The 25,896-nt window shown below is 44.3% G+C and overlaps 2 protein-coding genes across 4 annotated transcripts in view; one reads left to right on the top strand and one right to left on the bottom strand.

Annotated features, from left to right (window-relative positions):
* Positions 1-25,896, bottom strand: part of coro7 (coronin 7) — a 113,243-nt gene that overhangs the window by 32,070 nt on the left and 55,277 nt on the right. The gene's annotated exons all lie outside the window — the stretch shown is intronic.
* On the top strand, positions 957-24,758 carry vasnb (vasorin b). Of its 3 annotated transcripts, none has more exons than XM_085784231.1 (3): positions 957-1,206; positions 8,497-8,561; positions 21,771-24,758. In XM_085784231.1, the coding sequence occupies exon 3, from the start codon at positions 21,778-21,780 to the stop codon at positions 23,857-23,859; it is 2,082 nt and encodes a 693-aa protein (XP_085640357.1). In that variant the 5' UTR covers positions 957-1,206; positions 8,497-8,561; positions 21,771-21,777; the 3' UTR covers positions 23,860-24,758. The 3 variants fall into 3 exon arrangements, with proteins under 3 accessions (XP_085640357.1, XP_085640358.1, XP_085640356.1); XM_085784232.1 differs by having other exon boundaries at positions 988-1,199; positions 8,503-8,561; XM_085784230.1 differs by lacking the exons at positions 957-1,206; positions 8,497-8,561 and adding an exon at positions 8,826-8,969.

Genomic DNA, 25,896 nt, shown 5'->3' with positions numbered 1-25,896 from the left:
GTGATATGTTGCTAAAAGTACACAATTGCTGGCATTGAAATGGACATGAAAGGCTGATGGCTCTGTGAATGAAGCAACCATACGTGCTAAATAGTACAACTGTAAGGTAATAGTGGCAAGCCCCTACGGACAGATGTGTGAGCAGAATAAGAGTATAGACGAATAGAAGGATGTGACAAAAAAAACATAGAATAAACTACTTTCTTAGTATAACATATGTGCAGTGATGGGGATAATGGCGTTATAAAATAACAGCATTACTAACGGCGCTACTTTATTCATAAAGAGTAATCAAAAAAGTAACTTTTTTGAGCATTTTATAAAAAAAATAATGCAATAGTTACTTTTCGTGGTTGTTAGTTACATTTATAATGTAGTAATTCAGTTGCTTACTTAGTTACTTTTTGGGGAAAGACACTAGTTATGATGACTAATTAATTACTTTTCTTTAAAGTAACGTGCCCGACACTGCATAATGTGTGATAGTAAATATTAGGTCATTGTGTCACATGTTAACAAGAATTTCAGCATTGTTTGGTTTGTTATGTAACCACCCACTTTGATTTGGTCTGATATTATTTGCCCTTTATAAAAATGTGTGTAAACACGGTGCTGAAACTCAGGTACAGTATGACTGAAACTGTCATACCTGAGAGAGAAAAAAATCCAAAAGCAAAGCGAGATAGTTGAAGAAACACTTGTAAAAGTTAAATGTGACTTGTTGTCTGTACAGTAAATAATGAAACTCTGAATGTGTCAAACCTAAAAGACAGGTCTTGCAGGTATATAGGCACTAAGCTGTGGTGAGCTGAGCCTGAGAGGAAGCTGGTTATTTCTCTCCTCCAGCGCTGAGCAGAGCTGCAAGGTGAGTGCAGGAGTGTGCGCTGGTGCTGCCGTGCGCCTCGCCTCGCCCCTCCCACCCTCCTTCCACTCTCCTCTCTGCTCTCCAATAAAGCGCTTTTTGTCCAGGGAGTCGGCACTTGAGCGCATTCCTTGACGTGGAGGCTGGTGTTACCTCTCCAAGGATTTGATGAAGACCGTTCGTTGTTAAGTTTAATACGCTCACAGAAACTTTTTTTTTTAAAGCAAAGCGTGTATTGGGGGAAAACTACAAGGTCTGGAGTTATATCGGTGAAGTGCTCCGGTTGGATAAAGAGACAAGCGTGACTGCGCTCCCAACTTTACTACAGTACTTCCAAGTTGTGGGTAAGAGCTGCCTTTGACTTGTGAAACAACGACAAACATTTCATTTCTTTTGGGTCTCTTTAACAGTTGGTACAGGGTCAGAAAGTGCATAAAGACGCGTAAACGGGGTGACGTTGGGTGGCGTATTTGCTTTAAGAATATCTGAATGCATTAAATACCTATATGTTATTGTCAGTATCAGATCCAAAGGACTCGTCCGGTTCATCTCTGTTAAAATAAAGCCAACAACGACCGGTGTTGTTCACAATAGTTTATCCTGTATGACAACTCCTTGTCTGGAAAAAACACTAAAAATAATCCAACAGACGTGTTTTTGCTGTGTTCTGCTTTAAAATAGCCAGACTTTATAGAGCTGTTAAGATGTGTGTGTTTTTTTTTGCGCAAAGTATCGTGTGTTCCTGAAATGATAAGACGAGTTTAGACATGAAGCTTATTGGAGCTCACAGCTTTTACTGGCTACGAGTGCGGCCACTAATCCTCCACATCCCCAAATGCTGCTGACAATAAAACAAGAGTTCCTCTGTGTTTGGGGGGAAATGTGTAAAAAAAAAAAACGCGAGCGTGTGCGCGGAGCAGCAGGAGCCGACGGGGCGGTAATGAGGCGGGCTGGTGTGGGACCGCAGGACGCCGTACAGCGTCTAGACCGCACCGAGCCCTGGTCACCGCAGAGGGACGGCTGTTTTTGGACGCGCACACGGGATCATCCCCAGAACAGAGAGTTCAACAGGACACGGAGCGTGTGGTCACTGGTCACTCTCTGGTTTCAGCGCAGAGGACCCCAGAGAGTGGTCAGATAAAAGACCAAGAGTCAGTGGCGCGTATGCTATGTTCAAAACAAGATCAGACTGACAACGTTTCATATCTAGAGACAAAATAACAAAATAACATCACTAAAACAATCAGGCCTTCTGTAGCTTATCTTCGATCACATCCCTCTCCTGTTATCTTAGAGTTTGCAGACAGCTTTTTTTTGGTGCATCACTGTCTTTCACTGTGAAAGTGAATACCATTGAGGAAATAAGGACAAAGTTGGGCAAAGACAAGTGCCAAGTGCCAAGTCTGATTATCAGTGATGTGGTTTCAAAATCTCTGCAAACACACAAAAATCTTGAATTCATTAGACCGCTAAATAAACCAGAACTTTATAAGATGGATGGATGTCTTGTAGCATTGTAACACAGTGGCCAAGTATCAGTCATAAATGTAATTGCAATATTAAAGATGCCCACCAACAGCTGCTATTGATACAAGTTGACTCGATCATTATTATTATTATAATAATAAATAAACTCTTGAGTGAAATGTGGGCAAGATCCAAAGCCGGATCTAGAGTTAAACGACTCAATCATTTGACTTTTAGCCGAAGGCGGTGCAGTGCAGTGAGGGATGAACAAAACACTGGCTCAGATGTGAGGGGAAAGGTGCGCACAAAAATTAGAGAGGCATCGGTTTTTGCTCAGTGTGAGTGCGCAGCAGAGCAATGAGTGATGAGGTCAAATTCCTCAAAGATTAAATCTCCCAGTGACCTGCTCCACTAATAAACCGACATCTCAAAAAAAAGAGAAAATTTAAAACAATCTCTGTTCTGTAAAGTAAAAAAAAGACTTACAGGAGCAGGAGTCAGAGCATCTGATGATGCTGCCTCATCTTTTCAAATAATATGCACATGTACCGATATAAACTCAGATTCTCTATAGTAAGTATCCTGAAAGAAGGAGCCTTACTGGAAGTGTTTATATCACAACTCTTTGTTGAAGAGATAATCTTATTGTTTTAACACTGAAGGAAACAGCTGTCAAATTTGATAATTATTTATGCAATGAGAGACCCCTTAAAACGTAACCATGTTAAAAATGTATATGTTCACCCTCACCTAAGATGCTTAGTCCACGTAAGAGCAGTCTTCTGACCACAATCCTCCCAGCTTCCGGGCAGATTAGCATCTTTTACATGGCTCCATAAACAGGCACAGAAAATCGCCTAATCTTTCCCGGGGGCAAAACAGGCAGTGTAAACTACTCCAATAGCCCCGCTATTAACCCCTGCACTGGGCCTACCGCTTGTTTCCTCGCCATGTGTTTCCTCACAGACTGTCATTATCCTACAGGAGAAGCTACCGTGTCATTGACAGTATATAATGGTTGTAATTGGTTTATATTAGGCTACCAGACACAGCAGAGCTGCCACAGGAGGCCAATTATCCCTCGCTAATGTGGAGAACTTTCAGGCTACTATGTTGCGCAGATTGTAACACTTAAGAGGACAAGGGAGCTGTTGTGGGCACAGGCTGATGGTGTAAAGAATGCAGGGGTTTGTACCGGTGTCGTTGTTTTGTATGTGAAGCCGCACGGAAAAGCTGCAGGTCTCGCTGCTCGCTGCTGCGGTGTTTCACTCTCTACATGTTGTTTGTACAGTCACTTGTTGACACTGACACACTTCCTCAGTGCTGAGGGAGTCTGAGGCTGTCGGAGGAGATGTGAGGAAGAAGAAGAGAAGCAGAGAAGGGAGGGTAAAATGAGGTAAGGCACTGCGTGTCTTCACCAGCGATGTAAAATCAAAGTCACAGCTTATCAAAGTTGCTTCGTAACACATGGCAACACTTTGACGATGAAATGTGCGGTTGTGCGTGCTAGTGGGAGCATTAAGTGAGCCGCATGTCTGCACTGGATGCACTATCCCTCCCCAGTGGGACATCTCTTGCCCTTAAATGTCAGCCTGTGGACGGAAAGACGGAGAAACTGTCTGTCACGAAACCCAATTTAAACAATTAAGCGCAGGCCTGCTGCCACACCACTGTGACAGTGATGTCGAAAACCACGCAACCCATCCAGGATCTGGTTACCAGCATTGTGTCAGCTTGGACTTTTTATCTGAATTGTTTTGTTTGTTGTCTTTTTTTTTTTACAAAATCATGGCTGGCGTTTCATTATCTGTGCTAAAGAGCTTGAGAGGAAAAGAGCACGGGTGTGTAAATCTGCCATCTGACGATGACTGACAGTCTGCAGCTCCTCCGTTTGTTGTGTTGAGACGTGACTGAAAGGTTTTTGCTGGATACTTGGCAGGAGTTTGAGGCGTAATGTAAATGTATTTGTTACCACAACACTGCACTACACGCCTAAGTGCTGCTGCTCTTCTCTCTCCAAAACTGGCAGCAAGTAGAGGAGCTCAGTTTTTTTTTTTTCAACAATCAGGGGCAGTGCCTGAAGCATCCCACCAGGAGCACCAGAGGGATTAGAGGGTTAAAAGTCAGGTGCTGAGGCGTGGAGGCCTGGAGAAGGGAGGGGAGGAGGAGGTGGAGTGAAAAGACGAGGGACAAGAGTGGGGCACTTGCACAGCGGGCAGAATGAGAGAGACAGAGAGGAGGGAGTCGCCAGGGCAGAAAGTTTAAATAAGTGAGTGAACGTGTGTGTGTATTTGTTTTTCTCAAGGCTATGTGAGAGTGAGATCTCATCACAATTAGCAAGAGACAGAATTCAAGCTCCACAAATCCTTCCTCTGCCAGAATTAAAGGCCCCATCCCTCTTCTCAGGTGCTGCACAGCAGGAGGGGAGGGGGCGTTCCCTAGTGGACGACCAAGAGCCGGCCCGGAGCCACTCTCTCCATAAGATGTGTCTTAAATAAAACCCCCGGCTTCAAAGGCCTCAGCCTCACACATCAATGCTGACCCAGCGGTATGCGGAGGCAAACCCCAGCCCGTACGCCTGCCAAGCTAAATTGAAGAAGAGCTCGCCGATGCAGCCAAATGATGCGTTCAGAAGAACCACTTCAAAACCTTGCATAAATATACACACACATGCGAAGGGATCTGAGGGTTTTGGAGAGCCCCAGCCTGAGCGCAAAACCCCAAATAACTGCCGTCGTCCACACACACACACACACACACACACACGGAGTCACTGGTCTTAGATTTTTACCAGTTTGTCGATCTCCTAAAGCAGATGACCCTTTGAATCAACACCACTCTCACAAGCTTTATATTAAATCAAGGTCTGATATTTTCTTAACCTTCTCACTGTGGTTGGAAAAATCTGCAAAAAAGGCCCCGGAAAAAAAAAAATCCCCCAAATTCCTCAACTGACTCCAGTGAAGTACCGAGGGAGAGGAGCAGGGCGAGAGACACAGATGGAGAACGAGAGAGAGAGAGGATGAGAGGGAGGATGCTCATCCCAGAAAGCCACCACAAATTGCTGCATTTCAGTGAGCCCGTAAAAAGAGAGAAACTGCTCTTAATCTAAGGTTGTAATTACCTCTGGCCAGCACTGTAATTAGGAAATGAGCCTTGAACTAGATCTTTCTGGGCAAGAGCAAAGCAAGGGCACATGCACACACACACACACACACACACACATGCACGCACACATACCTATACTGTTTGACCAAAACCAGAAGTGGGCGAGACACATCTCCCTTTGAGAATAAGGTCAAATGTTTAACCACTTTTCATTAATGGCCAATGAAAATCAAACAAACAGCTGAGTCTGAGAGGAATATTAACTATTAATGTTCTACAGGATATAGACTGAATGATCAGCAGCAGAGTAAATGATGTGTGTGTGTGTATGTGTGTGTGTGTATCGTTGGGTAAATGTGTGTCCCAGACCTCATTTGTCACAGAAAGTGATGCAGGCACGTCCTGCATAGGGAGTTGACACGTACGCATGGGGCCGCTCGCTCTCTCTCGTTACATCGGCTCTCGTTTGTTGTTCTATATCGTCCCCTTTTTTCTTTATGTCTATTTCTGTCACAGCTGTGGGGTGGGGTGGGGGGGTGGGGGGGCACAGATAGTGTTGTTATCTGCTGCCGTCCACGCCGTCAGAGCACAAGGGCCAGTCTGACCCAGCAAATCTGTGCATGTATACGTGCGAATGCCTGCATGTGTACAGTCGAATCATCGGCCTGAATCTCAGCGCCCCTTGCACATTTTCAACATACAAAGAAGCAGCAGCAGAGAGTGTCGCTTGAAATGTTAACCTAAGGCGTATCGTGAATCTTTTTTCAGTGTATCTCGGCCGTCTTCAGAAGGTTTAGTGTTTGGATCCATATCTAGGACAAATACTTTTACACGTGCAGTTTTTAAGATGATGCCAACATTACAAAGTGGCTCTAACATGAACTCCAGACTGCTGAGCTTGGAAGAAGAGGTTACACCAGATGGGGAGAGAGAGAAAAAAGGAGTGAGGAGGACACAGAGAGAGAAGGAGAACGAGAGGAAGAGAAGGGTGAGGCAATATTTATGTTTAACAGATGAACACAGGGGAAGAAAGAAAATTACAGTGGAGAGAAAGGCTGAAAAGAATCAATGCTCTAAAAAAGAGAATGAAGGACGGACAAAAATAACTCCTTCAAGAGAGAATAAATATGAATGTAAAGCAATAATGATGAAAGGAGGGAAAATAAGAGGTACTGGCAGGTTAAAGGATACTACAAATGTTCTGGCGGAGCTCTGTCCGCTCAAATTAAAGACTGCATGTCTCGTGGAAAGATGTGGAGGACGCAGCCGGAGCTACTGTATCAAGGCAGACCAAGGCAGGAATATTGTTGTCAACAGCTTTGTCTTGTAGAAAAGTGCCGCAGCAATTCAAGAACCTCGGCGGTAAAGACGTTTTGCGTCTATTTTGAGTGTTGAGTTCCACTTTGAAAGCTAAATATTTACAATGCAGTCAAGGGACTGGTCTGAGAGGGAGAGACAGTGACCTCGAGAACCTGACCGCAGCTGGGTCAGCTCCACACACACACACGCACACAGTGGCTTGTCACTCACCCCCCCTGCATATACTCAAGCATGGCAAGCATGCACCTTCACATTTACCTGTGCATTTCGGTGACAGCAGGTATGCCAGTGATGTGCAAACACGCACTGAAGGCGCAGTAGAGAACATGCACAGAATTCTCTGCACTGCGCTGCACGACACTCCCACACGCAAATAAACACACGGTAGCAGAGTGCAGCAAAGGCCTCACAGCAGGACGGCAGAGCCAAACCAAACCCTGGTTATTGTCAGTTGTAAACGATGACATTATCAATGTGGACGTGAGTCTGTGCTGCAGGGTGATGAGTCAGGTGTTACACACTCGGGTAAAACAGTGGCAGTCGTCTTTATTCTGTTTTCCACTGTTTGACTCAGAGCTTAGGTATATGATGTGGCTTTAAAAACAGTGTTGAGCAGAGGGAGAGAGGACATTCAGTATGAACAAGTAGCCTGTGTTGTACAGTACTAATGAGAGAGAGAGAAAGCAAAAAAAAAGAAAAAGTTTTCCTCTCAGCTAATTATCTCCCAAACTGTTTTTATGAGCATGCCTTAAATCAATTAAATGAGAAACCCCGAAAAAAGTCTGCTATTAGTAAGAAATGTGGGATCTGCTCTTGGCCTAACGTCTCCCAATAATAAAATATCTCTCAAGCAGTTGCTTTGCGTTTTGGTTTTTTACCAAAACCAAATCATATAATCAGGCTCAAAAATAACATTTCATGCTAGTTAATTAGTTACATATTTATAAAAAGCAACAACAACGTGAACACATGCACACACATACAGTACACAAACACACAAGTAATTCAGTGGTAAAGGAAAATGAGATGCTTATCATTATAAACACACAAAAAGTGTGTTCTATCACTTAAACTTAAAAGGGGCAAAAGGATCAGTTTGCACACAAAGACACAAACTGAGGAAGAGGACAGAAATCAATAGGAGAAAACCTGCAGACCTGTTCTGAAATGTGAATTATTTCATTTTATTATGAAATCAATAATAAAAAGCAGTTTTTAGTCTTTGCAGGAAACATCATTGTATATCATAGTGACCTTAGATGCCCTCTCAAGGCAACACCTAATACGTGACCAGCTTAAGAGGGTGAAACCACTCTCGGTCTCGATCACACCACATAGAAGCCGTGCTATGAACACAGCACACAGCGTATAGGGGTAAAACAAACAAACAAAAATAAGCAGCTGTGTGGCTGTGGCGTCATGCCTAAGTTAAAGCTCTGCACACACAGACATTTGGGCCACAGCTGATAGGCTGATACCACAGGACAAGGAGCTGACAGAGTGGAGAGTGGCCGGCCTGCATTCTTCCTGTCGCTCCACCACACGGCCAACCAGCGCTCAGCACGCTCCCTCACACAGCTGGAATCCAACCAATTAACAGGAAAAAACTTCCTGTTGCATGTGGGCCTTTAACAACGTATGACAGGGGGTTGGATTCCAAATAAGTGGAAAAAAACAACAACAAAAAATATATTGCAAAACTGTTTCACTAACAGGTTCAACTGTTGTGTTATTTCCAGGTGGAGGAAGGACTAAAAAAGCAAGAAAAGTGGAGCTGAAGTAGTGGAGGAAGCTTCTTTACTGGGTGAGTAGAGTTTGAAGTAAAATCTGTTCAGTTTTCATTGAGAAAAAAAAACAGTCTGATGTTTTGAGATTACTTTTTTTTTTTTTTTTGGACACGCGTCACAATAATACTCTCCTTCGAATATTTGCATCCACAAACTGAAACCACACGCTGTTGGCGGTCCTTATTGTGTTAACCATAACACCCTGCTTCCTCAATGGGCTCCTTTCACACAACTCTGAACCTCTTAACAAGATTGGCAGCAGAACAAGAGCAGCTCCGCTAACACACACTAACTGCGTTTAATAGATACAGTGAGGCAGTGTACGGATACAGACGGAAAAAAAAAAGAGAAAGAGAGAATGGAGGAAGTTTGGACTTAACCATGCCTGTCTGGTTGCTGAAGTTATGGAGCTGTCGCAGAAGTGGGTAGGATGTAGGCTTTTTAGTAAATGTATTTATAGTATGGCTACGGTTCATTGTCATTATTATCAATTTTCCACTGATTTTCCTTTTTTTTAAAACGCGCAGCAGATACATTTCAAAAAGATTTTACTCATATTGTTTATCCCCATACATTTGAAGTCTGGTTGTCAACATATTTTTATGAAATCATCCCATCATTGTCTGTTTCCTCTGTGGCATAGAGCTCCATTGTTGTCCAAAGACTATTAAAGAAACACATGAGTGAGTCACATTGTTGCTCTGGGTTACTCTATTTCATTAGCATGAATAGAGGCACTGGTTTATTTTGAGTCAGTCCCACATTGAGCCATAAACAGTCACCACCAGTGCACAAAAGGTATATTAATCTGCTGCTGAAAATAGTCCACAACAATTACACTATGTACCTAATGGCTGCTGATATCTACAGTGTCCAGCTGTTTTAAGAAGTTACTGCAAGTTTAAAAGTGAAACTATATATTTGTAGCCAGTTTTCATACATTTATATCCTCAGGAAACAGTGGGCTTAAATATCTATACAATCGCTGTAAGGAGAAAAATGTTTCTATGGTATTAGTTTTCAAAAGATATATTCTGATATATATAATGAATCTCCTATATACGTTGAGATCTGGTTATTGCATTAGTGGGGAACATTTCTGATTCTCTGTTCAATGTAACACACCCCTCACCCTCTGTCCTACCTCATTCCTGTGTTGTGCTAGTTGTCGATGAGCTGTGACAGGGACTGTGTGGGCTTGCAAAGACACACACACACACGCATGCGCACACACATACACACAAGACAAGAGTGCCTTGGGCCTCTCGACGCACACCGCTACTCTCACTAATTGCCTTACAACTCCTCTGTCTTCTGAGCGGCCCGGTCGTCCTGAGGGAAAACAGAGAGAGGAGTGAGCGGAGGTGGTGCAGCGCTCCTCTCCTGGGGTCGAGTTTTGGTCGTAACACATGCACACATTCCTCAGGTGAAGGGATTTGTGCAAGAGGTGTGTGTGCGCGTGTGTGTGTGTGTTCTCTCTGGCTGTAAATTATTTGCCATGCAGGCAATGCTTCAATATCAACACACAGGCTCTGTTCCTGCCTTGATCCTCGGGTTTTAACATCAAAGCTTACGCTCACCAACTTGAATTATAGCACACTCTGACACTCTGAGTGTGTGTTTTACCTGCCTTGATCCGAAGTGCTACACACACATCCTTACCTCACCCTCATGTATGCTTTAAAACCTGGTTGTTAACACGTGATGAGGCTCTGAATGCAATTGTCTGCATTTTCCCCGTAGTGTGCATGTGTTTAACCTCGAACAGGCCCAACACCTTGTGGCAAATGTGTTTAATTGTCAGTTAATAATCTTAATATTACCTTAAAACAAACATAGAAGAGCAAACAATGACATAGGCATGCTCCTACACTACCATACACAGACAGATGTTGTGTGACAGGTCGGCTCAGGATACTCACTTAATGACAGGTAGCCTATGAACTGATACTCTGAGAGCAAACAAACTGCTCTTTGTTTGGATAAATTACTATTCACTTCTACAATAACAAAGCATCATTGATACCCCCCTTCCCTCTTCCCTCTTCCCTCTTTGCACCAGTCTGTCAGGTTGTCTCAGCCTCTCTGTACATGACAGCGTGACTAACAGGGCACACACACACACAGACATCTTGCGAACTGAAGACACACATCTCAAAAACACATCAACAGCCTCTCTTTCTCTTCAAGTTGGTGAATGTGTGAGCAGGTGTCTTTTATTCTAGTGCTTTTGCATATTTATTCAATTTAGTAACTTAGAAATCACATTTAATTTGCAATTCATGCTGCTGAGTTTTTAGAAATTGTAATCCTTTTAACACCCCCCAAGCATCTGATGGTTTCCATTCATTTCAGTTACCATGCGACAAATATTTATCCAAACTGTCTTTGTTCTAGCTACGTGGCTCCTGCTACATTTTCAAATGTGGAAATAGATACGTAGATATACAGTGCAGCAGTAAAATCCAAAAAGTGTAAAGTGTAGACAACTTGTAATGGCCTTGTGTGATCTGGACTGAAGTTTGAGGTTATATAGTGTATTCCTCTGTGGGACTGTATGAGCCTGACCTACATCATAAGCAGAAGGTTAATCATATAATTTGTAGACTTTGACATTTGGTAGATAGAAAGTGTCTGTTACGTGTGCTGACAGCTTGGAGGGGAAAAAAAGTTGTTTATTCCTCCTCCTTCGGTCACTACTGCCTTGTTTGTGCTGCATATGAGGAATCTACAGGTGGTGCACACCTGCTGCAGGTAAATTGTAGGACAGAGGATCAATGTTGATGTCTTAATAGACTGTTGCTGACTGATGCCCTTACAGCTGTTCACTCGGGGGTTGGCACGAGTGGAGAAATGCAGGTCAACACACTAACTAAAGCAAAGCTCGAGAATGATGTTGCCTCATGGGATTGTGTCATTTATCTTGAGAACTTGTCTGGGTGACCTCGTCTGGGGTCATTTTATGTCAGATTTAGATAAACTCATGATTTACAAGTCATGATACCAAACAGCACATTGCTGCAAGCATTTCCTATTTGTACACTTTAGGAAATGATAGCGGATGACATAACAAATGAGGTGCGTGTTGAAAAAGGAACTTTAAATACCTATGAATATAATCCCTACACTAATACTGTCATAAACATGGCAACAGTCTAAGTGTATAGGAGGTAATCATAGGGCACCCGAGGCCACGGAGGAGAGGCATGTCAGTGTCAGAGGCGGGAGAAGCTGTGCCGCCTGCCTGCTGGTTTGCCAGCCAGCCTCCTCAGTGTTGTTGGCACCGCACCAACACAGGCTGCAGTTTCACAATAAATTCCTTTGTGACATCCTAATCTGCACTAGTGATCTCCAGTTCACATTTATCTTGTGAGTGTGTGGCACATGTCTGAGGTGTTTTTCTTTTTGTCAAAGGAAAACGCCTGCGGGGTAGAATGACTTGAAAAATCACAAACGGTAACTCGGGGGGGCGGGAGGAGGGGGCCTGAAAAACAGGTATCACTGCACGATACGTTGCTTTAAATGAAGGATGAAGCGTTGACTGTAACGAGACAGGTTGTTAGCCGTACATGAACATTATTCAATTTTAAAGGATGACGAAATGGATCAAACCAATAAATCTCTCATTTGGCCTTTATCACCTTTATCAGTAAATCACTCGTTCCTCCCTGACGTACAAATCATCACCCACATCTCACACTTTTAACTGCCATAGAGGCGCTAATGGAAAGAGCAAGCTCCCTTTACAGAACTAAAGGGCATCGAGGGCGTCGGGCCAACTCCAAAGTGTAACCACAGATGTGTCTTTACCTTCAAATATTTGCACGTAGTCCGCCCCGTGCTAATGAGGTGTCCGTTACGTTCAATGTTTCTAATGCTGAGCTGCAAATTTAAGAAGGCAAACAAGTTGTTTACCTGTCAGCACTAGAGCTGGCTCAGGTTTCTGTTTACTGGCCCATTACTTCAGGCTGGAGGTATCATGAGCCTGATGATGAACACTTTGACAGCTATGTTGCTGCCACAAAAAACCCCCGCGGGGCTGTTGTGGCAGACGCAGGCCTCGTGTGTTCTTCAGATTCCAGTCATACTCTCAGCAGCTACATGAACAAACCTGAGGAGAGCTGGAGAGGTGAGCAGAAGAGCGAGGGAAGAAGAAGGCGCTAGACATGACGAGCCGAAGAGGGGAGATTTTCACAAATATTTGTGTGATGAGTCAACAGCAAGAGTGTCACCTGTCATGTGTTGCGTGCTGCTGTACAGTTTGTTTGCGTCAATGTTTAACATAAGCGCTTTAAGGGAAATGTGGTCGATGCGGTCTGTGGATGACGGGGGAAGATAGTCAAATGAGTACCTATGACATGTTAAAAGAATAAGCAGAAAAGGTTATCCAGACACACAGACAGATGAGCAGACAGGCAGAGGGATAATGTGCGATCAGTCTTCCAGTCAGTCAGCATGCATGCTTGCCTGCCTGACTCATACACACACTCTGATCCAGCTGAACTCCGCGGTGAACTCTTAAACTCCGCAGTTGCAAGAAAAGACAAAGGTAAAAATGGCGCCAACAGCCAGCTTTTCCACAGAACAGTCCATCCAATAATCTCTTAATACACAGAAGAAGATGATTAAGAAGAGCGGCGGTAAAGTGCTTTTCATCACATACCGTCTCTCTTGACAACCCCGATGATAAATGATGGTTTCTATGAAGGGGTTAAATAACATTTTTGGGATTTTATATCAAGTAGATAAAGATCATGGTGGCCAGATGACAGACTAGCATTGCAGTCATGTTGGAGCTGGAACAAATGACAGAGAGTGTCAGAGTGTGCACATAGCTGAGGGATAAAACTGGTCTATCCAGCCACTTCAAACCACAAGCACACACACACACACACACACAGCACAAACAGTGTCCTGTCCGCGCTCGAGGCCAGGGTGACGCAAGTGTTAAAGGTTTTTAAAGTTATAGTTGACTTGAGAGCATCACAGTTTGGGCCGAAACCTATGTGGTACAGTACACGCTCTCCCAGGTGAGCCAATGCGGCACGCCACTGTTGTTGTTGTTGCCTCGTGTGTGATCCTTTAGCACTAAGCTCTGGACACCACTGCTTTCCAGGGTCAGTGAGCCGCCAAACAGCACAATAAAACTTTTGAGGTGTGGAGTGTGGACAGACAGTCCAACATACAAGAAAAGAAGGCACAAGCCGCGACCTGGCGATAGTCCAGTTTTGTGACACACACACAAGGATGTCAGGTTTGCCGTTTTCCTGGCGATGTGGTGCTTTTGGACTCATCGGACTGTGACTTTTTTGCAGCGGCGTGTGTGTTGTCTCATGCCATGTCGGAGATTAACAGAGAGAAAGAGATAGAGAAGGTACGCAAGGCCGAGAGGTATTGTTTGTAGCTTTATGCCACTTGGCTGTGAATGATTCCAGCCAGGTCAAAGTGGCAGAGAGCGGAGGGCTTCATCTTGTTAAGGTCACTGACAAGAGAAGCTGCCGGGACACGGGACTGATCTCTGAGCACGGCATGTAAGATCGAAGCAACCGAAACCTCATGTTGTGAGTCGTTGCACTGAGATCCTTTGTGTCTCTGTAATATGAGAGTCTTATAAAAAGAAATGTGACTGTGACCCCAGTGACTGTCAGTCCCCAAGAGGTCACAGGGCAGGGTGCACTGGTGAAAGACGTGTGTCTGTGTTGAGACATCATCTCTCAGGGGCAGAACAAGAGGACACTGTCAGCAGCGGGCTGAGGGAAAGAGAACAAGAAGAGAGTGTCCACCTCAGCCAGAGCATCCTGTGTCTCCATTTATAAGTTTCTTTAATAAAAACAAAATCAAGTCTAACATCTACTGCACCATCCGTCATATCCTTCAGCAATAAAACAAAAGGAAATGATCCACATTTCCTTTTGGAACTCATAGTGCCTGACCTCTGGGCTTTAAAGCTCAGAGGAGGCAGAGCTAGACTGCAGACACACTGCTGCTGCCCCGATCCAGTTCTCTTCTAGTTTGGCTGCCCGGCCACCCACCCACTCACCCAACCTCTGAATGCTTCTGTTCTCCTCTCGCCGAGGCAGGACTGTGCAGCCGGCTGAAGCTGGAGCTTTTGGCGCATGTCACATCATTTTTGCTCAGACACACTCCAGAGGTTTTGGGTTTCGCGTTGTCCCACCCCGGAGGAGCGGAGAGAAGCACCTGTTTGTGGAGACGAGGGACTGGCGAGCTTCAGACAGGTGTATGTTTGTGAAACTGGATCTGGGCGTGTGCCGTGCCCGCGTGTCGAACAGGACCTGTTATCTTTGTTGTCTGTGCCACAGTTACAACAGACGACACAGTATACCGAGCAGAGGTGGAAACACTAATCCGAGCCTGACCTCTGACCTCAAGGAGCTGCTCCCTGCCCTGGCTGATGTTGTCTTCTAGACTGATGCTATCTGACCAGCTTAAAGCAGAAGTAAGCGATATTTTTGTGTTAATATAAGTCTTAAATAGTTATATCTTCCGACAGCAATCACTCACATAGAGTGTTTGGACCGAAACACGGGTCTCTCAGTCACTCTGCTCTGCTCTGAGCCGAGGAGAAAACTTTTCTTGTATCCTACCATTTTTATCCAATGAGGAGAGAGAACGGCATGAAGGGCTGTGTGTGCAGCCAAGGGATGCGCCTGAATGAGGTGACGTAGGGACGAGGACCAGTAGATCCATGACGAGGGCGGGGGCTGCTAACTCCATCGGCTGACAAGACGTTATGGTGCGTTCAAGGCAACCCGTAACTCGTGTTTTTCCGACCTGTGAAGTCGTACCAGTTCGATCTGGTACGAGTTCACGGGTCGGAAGTTACGAGTGGCCGTTATAGTGACTTTCACAGGTAAAACAGGTCGGAAAAACACGAGTGGGTTGCCTGGAACGCTACTAAGTCGTAAGTTGTGACTTGAAGCTGTAATTTACGGTTTCAAAAGCCTGCCTGGAACGCAGCATTAGCCAAAACGACCGGATCGCTTACTTCTGCTTTAAGTAGAAAAACGTTTTGTTTTTGTTCTGTGTTAATTTGTTACAGTGAAACATTCTTTAGCATGGTGTGACAATGTAAACAGAAACACAAAATGTAACCACTAACACAAAATCGAACACCTACTCTTAGCAAATATTGACTACTCTCTATTTACCCCTGTACTATAGGCTACACTATGTTCTGTTTCAAGTTAGCTGTTGTATCTAATACTGATGCTCCACATAGTCCTAAGACACATACAGGCCTTGTGATGAGGCCACCACACTATTAATGAGCGGCTTTGAATCTCATTTCTACATCAGTAATGAGGTCTATAATGAAGAGGCACCTGTCTGTTGGTTAAATGGTGGTAAAACAACAACAGCCCTTTGACATCAATCAGCAGCGGCAGAGCTGATGTGCGATGGATGTGGCTATTACGGGGTCTATTCTTGTGGTCACGCCGAAATCAGTCAAAAAGCTTTGTTTGTGCTGCACTTTGTAAAACTACTACGACCCCCTAATCCTTCATCACAACACTACAAAGCATAGCAACGATACTGCGGCTTCGGGACGAGTATTGCCAGTGACAGACACAGTAAAACCCATCATCCCTCTTTCATTCCACATGTCCTCCTCTCCCTCAGTGTGTTTGTATTCTGGCTGCTTGATTGGCCTTGATGTAAGCGCAGTGTTAGTCGAGCATATTTTGGAATATAGTATCTCTGTTTTGATAGTCCGTCTCTGGTTCTGGTTTTACGCATATTTTATGCAGCCGATACCTAATCTGCTGTTTGGCTTACCACACATTATACTCTACTTGTTGTTTACCTCAGCAGTAATCAGCCTTCGTTTATGTGTAAAGAAATATTGCATTTAATGTTTTGAATTCTAAATCAGAAAACAAGAGCCGGTGAAAAGAAAACCTCCTGTCAACAATAATCTGTTGTTCTCATATGTATCCCCTGGCTCATGCCATGTACAAATACATCACAGCATTGCATGCGTACCAGCCGTCTTGCATTAACATAGCTGACATTTTCACAAACATTCTTGTGCTGCATGTTTCTGACGTCTGCACCAAACATGCTATTTTCTTCTTGAGTAATCTTTTAATCATCCTCAGATATTTTACACAACTCTTGTTTCTCCTTCCCCAATTCTCTCTTGACTCCTTTGTCATGTTGACGGATAACCCCACCGGATTGTTGATAACAGGGTCCAGCTGTGGCACGGATGGTGCTGACAGTGGAAAGGGATGGGAGTAGTATGAAGGGGTTGAGGAGGAGGGGGGGTAATCTGTCTTCTCATAGGGTTGCAAATGGGAATTGGGCAAATATAGAGAGGGGAAAGGGGGGGGGACCTAAGAGAAAGGAGGGGTCAGAGTGCCCACATCAGCCTTCAACACCATTATTTCTCTCAGTGCCAAAGTTGTTGTTTACAGCCTATATGAGTTCATGTCCCTGTGCTACTGTAGTAAATCTCCACCAGAAGCTGCTGTAGTAGTATATTTTAGTAGTGCACCCCTGTGATCTGAGCGTTCAGACCTACAACACTGTAGATCATACTCTAATGCACATACTGCGAGCGCTGTTCCCTTAGAAGACAAAGTCCCGGAGGAGAAGGGGGCCTCTTTAATGGGAGCATGCATTCTGTAGTGTGCAGCCTTATCCCCTTACTGTGACTTGGCGTGGTGCCCCCCTGTAGTTTCTGGTCAGGGCTGCTGAATTATGCAAGTGCACAGTGACCTGTGAATCCTCCGCACACATATACACACCATAATTTTCTACCCCCCCCCTCCCCCCTTCTTGTACCCTTCACTGCCCTTCAGTGTTGGCCTTCAGCTCTGACGATAAGGGCTCTTGACGCTCGGCCTGCCGGGATTTAATTGCTGAAGCCCACTTCACCCTCCCAAAGCCCCGGCCTTATCCACCTCTCCACCCCTGTGCCCCCGCTGACAGAAACCTGCTTTTGTCTCCGCTGTTCCCCTGCTCATGTTTTCTTTTCCACCTCATCTTGAAAAGAAAAGAAAAAGTGGGATAAGAAGTGAGCTGTGGGACAGGGGGGAAAATGCTTTTCTTCCTTTTTGCCTCAGCTTATTGCCTCTTTAATTTTTCTTTTCAAGGGGCCGACCGTGTTATTTCCCTCAGTGTTGCGCAAAAAACATTCCCATGCTCTTTTCATTGTATTTTCTTCCTTACTGTTTCTGGCAGTGACTCCACATATTCATCAGTCAACACGTTTTATTCTAATGCAACCCACAAACCTAGACTCAAGCATAAAGAAAACAGATGAAGGAACAATAGTTATATAACTGGTCTGATCGCAGAGATGTTTTTACTAGCATTCATATGCTGTAGTGTACCATCATACATCCAATCAATCGTCTGTTTGTTAACCTTGAAAAATTTCCTGTTAATCTCTCTAAATGCCAAGCCAGTGAGACGGACAAGCACACTTTGTTACAACTCAGCTGCTGCCTGTCTCAGGAATGTCTCAACAAGCGCACAGGGGAGAGAAAAGGAAATTACAACTCAAGAAAGGAGGAGGAAGGCAGGAGGGGAAGGGGTAATTCCTCCTAGCACAGGATGACAAGCCTGTCTTTCTACTATCTCTCTCTCGCTCTGCAGGCTGCCCACCTCCACTCACTTCAAAACACTTGAGTTAAAGCCACACAGTCAGAACTCACTCAGCACCACAGCGCACCGTGGATCAGTGCTGCGGTGACGCCACGGTTGCACCTTATCTTACGCACTGATAAGACCTGCACAAGTCACTCACATCCAAAAAAGAAAGAAAACAGGAGAATCTGACCTATCAAGCTACGGTTTATCTATGATCTGGCAGCGTTCACTGACTGAACCCCCCCGCCACAGTTTCTCCACCACTGGGTTATCAGATGCGCCTGCCCCAGTTCGGAATGAGACACACTCAAATAAACATTCTGCCCCGGGGAGCTACGGTAGAACCACTACGTTCAGTTTCTAAGAAAAATATTCTCAGTTTTATCTGCATAGCTCACTCTCCTCTCATGGCTGCCTTGATGTTGTTATATATTCTGGCACTGGACTGGACTGGACTCTTCAAATACCCATCTCTGGCTCCGGTACAATGCACCAAATTAAAGTTACTCTATCTCCGGAAGGAATGAGATTGAATTTTTTTTTGGACTTCAGATACATGCAATACTTTTGTCAGAAAAACACACCAAGAATGTATGTACTCTCTCTCTTTTACACAAACGCTGTATCCTGCACTGAAATGGAAATACAGCTCCCCACACACAGTCATAATATGAAAACCCGACACCATCTGCATACATTGGAGCAGTTGTTTGATTCCCCCCTCATCCCTTTCATCTCCTGTTTATCTTTCCAGGTCTTTTTTGTTTTCCCTCATTCTGTCCATCTATGCAGCTTTGGCAGCCACACTTTCTGTTCTCCCCGCGCTATCTGCACCTTCATCATTTCTGAACCCTATAATTAAACCTACAATTTCCTATGTAGCAATTTAAAAAGAGTTTTGTAACTACTACAGTTACATTTTTAACTTCCAACAGCAGAAAAATCAAAAATGCTCGTTCTTTAGACTTCTCCTCAGTCATTGAGGCATGAACCAAAAACCCTTTACAGCTCTTTACACACAATTACTCACCTGTTAGAGTGAATTCCACCAGGCAATGTGTGTAAGTTAGGGGATAACTTCAACCTTTTACCTTTTGTCATCCATTTAGCTTTAACGAACAACATGTTATCAGATGTTAATTATTACTTTCATGTACCACGTTTAACCTTTCTGCACTGCTCCAAACGTTTAGCTAGCTCTTGAAAACCAGTGAGCTGCCTTGTTCAGTCATGTCTTGAGGTTTGAGCAGGGTCATTTTCGTTGGCACCTGGCTTCACAGAACAACATTTCTGCCCTGTGTGAAATACCGTTATCTGAATAATGAGAGTAACGTGCTGGCACTGGGATTGAAGTGAATGCTGTGATTTTTTTACACTGGAGGATGAAAAAAACAAAAGTTAAAGGAATCTTTCCAAAGAGGTTGCAATTTCAAGGAGGAGCAGAAAGTCAAGTATGCTGAAAGAGAAAAGGAAAATAAATGCCATTGCTGTGGCGTGATGAGATGATACTGGCACTGCCTCCGCCTCTCTGACCCCCAGCCCCCACCGCCACCACCTTGATCTCCGCTTCAAGGCAGTGATGTGTCCTTTTTCTTTTAGTTAGCAAACGGGCTATGACCTTTTTTGGAAGAGGGTTAATCGAACATCGATTTGTGGTATCAATAAGAGGCAATCCTGAGAGAGCAACTGTGGAACTTCTACTTTCCGCTTGAAGTCTATGGATCACATTGTACATAGTTCACAAGAGAATTAACACTGTAACCTCAGAGGAAAAGAACACAGTTCTGAGATAGAAAAGGAAATGATGGAAATAAAATGTCCAAAGCAATTTCTCTGACATTTATGGGGCCACAACCCCTTAGCGAGCAATGTGAGAACAGAATGTTCTCAGTGTGTGTGCTGCATCTGTGTAAAACTGTAAGTCACACATACTTGGCCTCTCATTCAGGTATTTGTGCAGTGCAGACATCAACAACTGCACCATTTAAGGCCCTAAAACAAGATCATCAAGCGTATAAGTTGACCAACATGCCATGGCTGTGGGTGTTCACAAAGCAAGGTTTGAAGTTATTTACTAGTCACTGAGCAATTATCTTAAATCATTAAATTAACAAAAGTAATTCCAGGACCTCAGGTGGGAATTTGAGCAAGGGACCAAGGGACCTCTGGTTAAGGATTAAAGACAAAGAGTAAAAGCAGAGATGAAGGCTGTCTAAAGAAGAGAAAGGGCCAACAGATAGAGATGTTGTCTCTTCCCCCCAAGGCCGTCTCACTCGATAGCAGAGGAAGATAAACTGCCACACAGGTTGTTGTCCGCTACTAGTTTCTTCTTTATCTCCCTCATTCCTCTCTCCCTCCTCTTTCAATAATCCCTTCCCTCTTGCCCTTTCAAGCACTACTGTATGTTGACGCTCTACCAACATGTTTGTTTTGTAAGGCTTGGGCTCCAGTGAAATGGGCTTAACATGGTAAAATACCTTATTGATAATCTACTCTCTTCACCCATGGCAAGTCTGCATTATGACGACATACTGTACAAGGTGTGTTGTTTATATTGTGCCATGATCAGTGAAGCTCCTCTCCAAGTTTAGATACCACCACATCCACAGATGCAGATGTACAAGACACAGTATGCTTCTATGAAACTGGAGGGACCAGGGCAGTGTTTATGGCGAAATTTAGAAGGTGTGTGAGCAAAGCTTTTTACGGTTTCGGTAGCTCTTTGAGAGACGGAGAAACATACCGTCCCTCTGTGTTTTTCAGTTTGACACATTGCCCCAGAAACAAACCATGGTGAATTTGTTCATTGCTGCTGTGTGTCTGTGTGTTTCATAGGCTGTGGAGCCTGTCATAAACATAGGGAGAACAGTTAACTGTGACCTCACTACAACCACAGAGCGTGTGCAGAACAGAAAACAGCAGTGGGTGGGCGGCTCACATTCAAACGCAAACCCTTTTGTTTACAAACAACAATTTATATATACATATGTGTATGTATATACATACACATATGTACATACAATGTGTGGCTCCTCGCCATCTTTAGGATCATTGAAGAAGGGAATAACGGTTTTTGGCATCCCACAGTACTACTGTATCTATTACACAGATCATAGCAGGGAGAATGTGGCACTCTCTCCTTTATCCAGAAAAGTGTGGCAGAACGCCACTATGCCAGTTTTCCCTCTGAAGCCTTAGGTCATGACTACAGCCCTATTGTCTGACAGACCTTGTGACAAAAGACTGCCTTTGATCACTGGCTCTGCATACTTAAACCTTTGATAGTAATCTCTCTCCATTAAACACATTAAAAGAACCACACATTAGAGAACCACACAATAGCTGATCAAGGCTGGTTTGGAAATGAGTCTTTAAACAAAATATGCTTTGTAAAGAAATTCATTGTATTCATTCATTGTATGACATCTGTCACACATTTCTTGGTGCAACAACTGAATGCTCCCAGTCTCAAAAATGGCCCTCGAAAGTGACAGAAGCAAGCGATATGATGTGCACTATTGTACTGTAGTATTCTGATTATAATCTACTGTATTTACTATATATTTCTGGTACACGTTAATGACATTTTATATGTTCTTTTGTTTTAGGCTGAGCATGGGGAGAGAAAGAATCTACGCCATGAAGGTCTTTCTCACTCCACTGATGCCCTTCCTACTCCTCCTCATTCTCCCTGATGGCATCTTGTCCAGCGCCTGCCCAAAGGATTGCTCCTGTTCCACACCAGAATCCATCTTATGTTTCATGAGACGTTCCTCCACCTTTCCCAAGGGAGTGCCCCCACACACAAAGAGTCTGTACCTCTTTGCTAATGGCATTGAAGGATTGACAGCTGAGGATTTTGATGGTTTGAAGAACCTGGAAATGTTGGACCTCAGTCAAAACAAATTGACTGAACTTCCTGATAGGGTGTTTGAACCTTTGACCTCTTTGAAAAACCTGGATTTGTCATCCAACCAGATCACCCACATTTCAGAGGACTGTTTCCAGGGTATGGAACTGCTTGAGCGCCTTTATTTGTATAGTAATCTTATCAAGACCATCCACCCTGCAGCCTTTAATGGCTTGGAGCACCTCCTGGAACTTAAAATACAGGGAAACCAGCTGACTTCACTGCCTGCTCTCTCAATGCCGCGACTATTGCTACTGGACCTGCGCTTTAATGTCTTACCCACGTTGGGTCCTTCAGACCTCCAGACCCCAAACCTAGAGTCACTCAAACTGGGTGGGGTGGGACTCACCAGTCTGAATAAGGAGCTCATAGGTAGTCTGAAGAATCTACACGAACTGGACATCTCAGGAAACCAACTTGAATCCTTCCCTGCAGTGCTAAAGGAGACAAAGGGTTTGATTCATCTCAGCCTGGCTGGGAACCCGATGGGTCCCCTTAAAGTTCAGGACCTTCAGAACCTTGGGGAGCTGCTAGAGTTGGACATTAGCAGTCTTAGTCTGCAGGGCCTCCCTGAAGAGTTCTCCCAGCTCTTCCCCCATCTCAGAAAGCTCACAGTCGCAGAGAATCCCTTCAACTGCCTCTGCACCTTAGCATGGTTCCCAAGATGGCTGAGAGCCCAGAGCATAATCCTGGAGAGAACAGAGGAGACCCGCTGCCATTTCCCACCGGTTAATGCTGGGAAGGTATTGGAAAGACTGGATCATAGGGATTTTGGCTGTCCTACCACAACAACAGTCACCACAAGTACAGTCAAAACTACTACTACTCTAGCAGTTCCTGTTACTACCTTACCAAGTACTACTGTAGCTATTCCAGTGCCCAGGGCGAGTGATGACCCCACAGACAAAGATAGTGACTCTCCCCTGCCCCCTGTCCCTGCATCGCCCAGCAGCAGCAGCATGGACCAAGGGCAGGACAAGCATTTCTGTCCTTCGAACACCTGTCTAAATGGAGGTACTTGTCGTTTGGATCAGCGTGGTCAGGTAGAGTGTACCTGTCCACATGGCACCTCCGGCATGTATTGTGAAATCCAAAACCGTCACCCACCATCACCACCTGAAGCTGCAATCCCCATGGCAACTGTGATTGCAGATGTAACTGACATTAGCTCACACGAAGTAACGGCAACCTCAATCTTGCTGGACCTTCACCGCTACATTGAAATGCGGCCTTATATCCGTGGAATACGCCTAACATACCGCAATCTCTCCGGGCCAGACCGCAGGCCAATTCAACTGAGCCTGCCTGCAACATTCCCAGAGTATAGACTCAGAGGTCTGAAGCCCAACTCCACTTATACTGTGTGTGCCAGTCCACTAGGTGCCCCTAGTGGCATGGACAGTGTCTGCACTGAAGCAAACACAGCTCCTGAGAGCATCAGTGGCCCTGACGCACGGGTTACTGACCCAAGGCTTACCACTATGCTGGCACCTGCAGTTGCCATATTGCTAGTGCTGGTACTGATAGCAATCATAGTGGGAGTGGTATGCTTTCTTCGCAGGAAGAGGGCCAAGGGCCACTTGGACTTAGACTGTGAGCCCTCCCAGCTAGAGTTGGATGGAGTTAAGGCTGGCTTGGACAATGGGGCCTTGCCTCAAAAACAGCCCCAAATTATGATCCCTGAGCCTGCGGTTCAAAATGGCAACCTGGAGTACGAGGTGCTGCTACTACAGGATCACTGCACATCAAATAACAATATGTCTTCACACAAGCCTTCCTACTTTTGACACGTGACTTTGACTACTCTGCCCTCAAGGAGGATTTTCAGCCTTCCGCTCTGTTTTCCTCATTGGTGAAACACATAGAGCAGCAACTGCTGTTGTGAAAGTGGAGGACACAGTATCAGCAGGCCAACCAGCAAAGGAACATACTATATTTAACTCAGTCTCTTGTCTAAGTAGACATTAAACATGTTGAAAAACATTTGTTTGGACATCAGAAGGCAGTGCCTCTACTCCACGTAAATGCTCCTGCTTCAAGTCTTCACTCACAACGCTGGACTGGTAAGCTCTAGGCTAAACTATGATGCTGGGACTGATGATGTGTTGTCATTGGCTGAAACCTTGGGTTAAGGGACATAGTGACCCCATGCCCTTGTTTGTTTCATAAAGGGGTGTGCACTGAAATGGGGTTGTGCTGCCTCCCTGTTACAACAGCCCGGTTACACATATTGTAACTCTTCAGTACTACCCCAAAGAGAATGAATGACCTTTCAGATACCAAATGAAGTCATGCAAAGAAAATAGCTGATGCTTGCGTTGCTTTATTTGGCTCTTAAAATCTTGTGATGCTTGTTTTGTTTTGTACCTATGTTCTTTTTTATACCTGTGTCTTTATGATATTTTATTGTGCAACATTGTGACTGTTAACAGGCCTCAAAACCCTCCACCCCCACTTCTTGTGACTAACAGACAAAACAGCAGATTAAAATCTTTGAAGATTAAAACTCGTTTGGTACCAGCAAAGTCAATCAAAGGGCTTTACCCCCAGAATGTCAGACAGTCTAAGTAGATGTTAGTCTGGACAGACTCAAGACTAAATCCCCCTTCTCCATTCTGAAACCCTCAGCCTGCTTTACCATCACAAAGGGAGAAGGTAAGAAGGATTACAAAAGGTATGGAGAGAAGCAGTTTACTGAACTCCTTTTGTTTCAGTGGTGGGTTTCATCTAGTTTAGGCCTTGCCTCAGTTACAGTAAACACTCATGTGACTACACCACAGCAAACGAGAACTTAACATACTTTATTTATTCTTTACAGTATATTCTCTGCAAGGGAAACTCTGTTTTATCCCTCAACCACAATTCATGAACAGCATACAGTAGTACTTGGCCTGGCCTACAACAAGCAAAACAAATAGTAGTTGTGTATTGTGTTTCTCTTGAGTAAAAATAACCTTCTCGGCATATTGCTGTGCTCAACTTTTCCTTGGCAAGAAGGGTCCCACTTTTGCTCACTTGCACCTTACCAGGCTACAGTACACACAGGCCAGACACACAATGTATTGTTGTGTAGAGGACAATGTGACTTGCAAAGTGGAAGATTCACTGGAAGGTTATTATGCAGGCATAGTGCCATGATTCAAATCTGTGAATACTCAAAGTAACCTTTTGTGTGTGTGTGTGTGTGTGTGTGTGTGTGTGTGAGTGTGTGTGTGTGTGTGTGTGAGTGTGTGTGTGTGTGTGTGTGTGTGAGTGTGTGTGTGTGTGTGTGCGTGTATGTTTGTGTGTGTGTAGATCCATCAATCTCTGTGATAATGCAAGTACGTGTTCTAGCTTGTGTAGCGACCTGCAGACATCAAGTTACTATCAGTCACCCCCCTGTATGTGCCTGCATGCCTCAGAGTACAACAAAGCCCAAACAACCTATGGACAAACACACCAAAGACACATTTGTTAATATCTGTTAAGTTACCTACACAATTCCCACAATGAACAGGTCTATGCTAACGAGATGCCTTAAGAACCCACGCAAACACAATCAAGCAATGCAACTGGAATATTTTGTTTGTAAATTAGTATACATTGAAGATAACCAAAAGTATTTTCAATGTGATTGTTAATTTTTCCCTGTTTATTTTGGGAAGCTCCTTGTTGTCATTATTTGTTTTTTTTTATTTTGTGAACTTATTTGTACAAGCAGAAAAAGTGATATTATCATTAAATGAATATCCAAAATAAACCAGTCTGAATTGTCACCTTTTTTTTTGTCCAACGCTGCCTGTGAGAGGAAGGATTACATTGACAGTTGGGGAGTGTGGGTGAGG

This window comes from Trachurus japonicus, chromosome 8 (assembly GCF_045865225.1).
Source record: "Trachurus japonicus isolate A0001 chromosome 8, Traja_1.0".
Lineage (NCBI taxonomy): Eukaryota > Metazoa > Chordata > Actinopteri > Carangiformes > Carangidae > Trachurus > Trachurus japonicus.
Note: the sequence above shows the minus strand (reverse complement) of the source record. Positions and strands in the feature narration are given on the sequence as shown.

What these genes read in the sequence shown, in the direction of transcription:
- vasnb (XM_085784230.1), top strand. Translation starts at nt 8,926, where the DNA reads ATGCCTGTCTGGTTGCTGAAGTTATGGAGCTGTCGCAGAAGTGG. An exon ending in TGGAGCTGTCGCAGAAGTGG is followed by an intron (nt 8,970 to 21,770) that starts GTAGGATGTAGG and finishes CTTTTGTTTTAG; the next exon opens with GCTGAGCATGGGGAGAGAAA.